General features: G+C 66.9%; 1 protein-coding gene across 1 annotated transcript in view; it reads right to left on the bottom strand.

The window, feature by feature from the left end:
- ECE1 (endothelin converting enzyme 1) overlaps positions 1–2,880 on the bottom strand; it is a 12,964-nt gene that overhangs the window by 8,265 nt on the left and 1,819 nt on the right. The window contains exons 2-4 of the mRNA XM_015412571.1: positions 2,139–2,280; positions 1,833–2,036; positions 195–319 (exon numbers count right to left, since the gene is read on the bottom strand). Coding sequence (XP_015268057.1) covers positions 195–319; positions 1,833–2,036; positions 2,139–2,280 — 471 coding nt within the window. The remainder of the gene's footprint in view (positions 1–194; positions 320–1,832; positions 2,037–2,138; positions 2,281–2,880) is intronic.

The raw sequence follows: 2,880 nt of genomic DNA, 5'->3' as shown, positions 1-2,880 counted from the left end.
AGGTTCAACCACCTCCGGAGGCAGACTCCCTTTTCCCCGTTGGGGACCCGTATTCGAGCCCACCCCCCTCCCGCCTGGGGCCCCCTCCCCCGAGGGGCTGCGTGGGCAAACAGCAGAGGCCTCCCCCCCCCCGGGGCCAGCCCGCCGTCTCGGCACGAGAGGAGCTCCTGCCTCCCTCTAGGCGAGCGCCATACCTTCCGGATCAGGTCCACCAGGGGCTCCGCCTTCAGCTCCTCAATCTTGGTCTCGTTCATGCAGGACTGGTAGTAGCGCTGGGCTTTGCGTTCCGCCTCGCTCAGAGTGCCGGCCGTGGTGTTCTCTGCAGAGGAGTGCCAAGTCAGGCGGCCAGGTTACGCCCCCCCCCATGCATCCTGTGGTCCTCCCCTGAAGAGGGGGGGGGGGCCGCGGAGGGAACGTCTGTCCCCTGACATTCCAAGAGGGGAAGGAGGTCGGCTGAGGAGCAGGGTGAAGCGGCAGGGCCTGGCCGGGGAAGAGGGCAGCCAAGAGCACTTCTCCATGTTCCGGACAGTTCACCGGTGGGACTCAGTGCCCCCAGGGTGCAGCGATGCCTGCCACTCGCCCCGGGGCAAACTCGCGGGGGGACAGGCAGACAGCTCAATGGAACTCCCACGTCCGTAGGCCGTGGGCTCCCCTGTGCCAGAGGCAACCGCCACATTCGGAGGCAGTCTGGCTTCGAGGTCACATTGGGGGAAGGCTTCGGCCTCCCTGCCCAGTGGCTGGACCGCCGGGCAGACTGGCCGGCCCCTGCGTGTGAGACAGGAGGATGCTGGGCTGGATGGGCTCTCGCTGGTCTGAGCCAGCAGGGTGGGCAGAGCTCCATTTGCGCCTCAGGCCCGACCCTGAAGCTGCCACCCACCGGGGCCGCCTGGGAAAAGCCAAGGGAACTGCTGGGGGGAGGCAGAGCTGCCCCCCCCCGTGAGCTGCAGGCTCAGTAGCTCCACCCAGAGGCGACTGCGGCCAGCATCCCACAAGGCGGGGAAGGGGCTCCTCTCCGCTCAGGGCCGGAGTGACAACAGCCAGCCGGACGGATCAAGGGGCCGAGCTGACTGAAGGCGGCTTCCGGAGTGAAGCCGGCTCTTACCGCCAGGAGGGGCTGCAGCCTCCACTGTGCACGCAAAAGACTCTCGGGGTGTGTGCGGATCAGGCAACACTGATTCAGAAATGGCCTGCCCTTCCGGAAACGTCCGGCTCGGTGCGTGGCAGTGCTTGGCCGTTCCAGCCCCGGGAAGCACAGCTGAATCCTGCCTGCCCTCCCCCCACACCACGAGGACTTCCCGGGGAGCCCGGCCCTGTGCTTTCACCCGGCCACCCTGCGGGCACCAAGAGCCCAGAGCATCCTTGGCCAGGGGCAGTAACAGCGGGAGGGGGTGGCCCGGGCTCCCCAGACGGGAGGAGGAGCCAGAGCAGGCCTGCCGGGGAGGGAGGGGGCTGAGCAAAGGAGCCACCAGCTGCACCGGGAAGAGGTCTGAGAATCCCACCAGAGCATCCAAGGGATGCCAGGCAGCCAGGTCAACTTCTGCAGACTGCACCCAAGGAAAGAGCAGAAGAGCAGGAAGATTTACCTGCCTCGAGGGGAGGTCGACCAGAAGCACACCAGACACCCCTGGGCAAGGTCTCCTTCCTCCCCCCCCCCCCCCCCCTCTCAGCCTTCAGAAGGCAGCTGCTGTCTGCTTGTGTAGGAGGGCCCGTGGGGGAGTGGCCGTGGGGGTGCCTGGGGACCGCGCCAGGGGCTGTGAGCACACACGCCCCTCTCCCTCTGGGGGGGTTCGGGCCTCCGCAGGGTGGGGGGGTCGTCCCCGCCCCTCGCTCACCCAGGAGGTGCTTCATGACGGCCTGGTTCTGCTCCCAGAGCTTGTTGAAGGTGCCCCAGCGGGAGTGGCCGTCAGGCAGGGGGTTGGTCTTGATCCAGCCGCCACAAGCGTAGTGGAAGAAGTCCTCGCAGGGGTCCACGGTCTGGTCCAGGGAGCTCAGGATGGCGCTGGTCACCAAGACGCAGGATTCGGTCAGGCAGGGCCCTGGAACGGGGAGGGGGAATGGCTCGGGTCAGGCAGGGCCAGGGGTGCAGGGCGGGCAGGGCGCGGGAGCCCAGGGGGCGGCGGGGGGCAGGGACGACTCACGGGTTCGGTACTGGAACAGCAGGACGAAGATGCAGAGCAGGAGGCTGAGCCCCAGAGCCCCCGCCAGGACCAGGAGGAACCTCTCCAGACGCGTCCGCTCCACCCAGCAGCTCTTCCTGTTGCCTGAGCCATGAAAATTCACCTGGGGGGGAGGGGGGGAGGGAGGGGGAAGCTGAGGTCTCTGGTCTCAGGGCCAGCAGCTGCCGAGGCCAGCCTGTGTCCCGGAGCTCGCCCAGGAGGAGGAGGAGGAAGAGGAGGAGGAGGAGGGGGATTCCCTGGAGAAGGAGCCATGGGAGGAGAGGCAAGGAAGGGGGAGGGGGGGAGAAAAAACCCATTTTGCGTGGAACGAATGCCAGAAGGGGTTTGAGCCAGGGGGAGGAGGAAGGGGCAGCAGAAAGCGAGAATTACAGAGACGGGCCGGAGGGGCCTTGCAACCAGGGCAGCACCAGAGAAGTGCACCCCCTCCCTCCAGAATGGGCAGGGCCTGCAGGAAGGAAAGGCTCTTTGCAACACTGGACAGCTGCTCAGATCGGGTTGCCCGCGGGTCCCCACGCCACCCTTTTTTGGGCACTCACATGGGGCAATGAGAACCAACTCTGCCCTGCTTGCACGGTCCTGAGGAAGCGGAGCCAGCACTGGGGTGGGGGTAAGAGTCCCTTCCCCGGACTCTGCCCCACGGCTTCAAGGGGTTCGGCAAGGAGCTACAGCCAGAGCAGCACTGGAGCTGGATCCAGCTGGGGGG

Source organism: Gekko japonicus, unplaced genomic scaffold, assembly GCF_001447785.1.
Source record: "Gekko japonicus isolate JY-2015 unplaced genomic scaffold, Gekko_japonicus_V1.1 scaffold131, whole genome shotgun sequence".
NCBI classification, from domain to species: Eukaryota; Metazoa; Chordata; class Lepidosauria; order Squamata; family Gekkonidae; genus Gekko; species Gekko japonicus.
The sequence above is the reverse complement of the archived record's forward strand: the minus strand, read 5'-3'. Positions and strand labels throughout refer to the sequence as shown.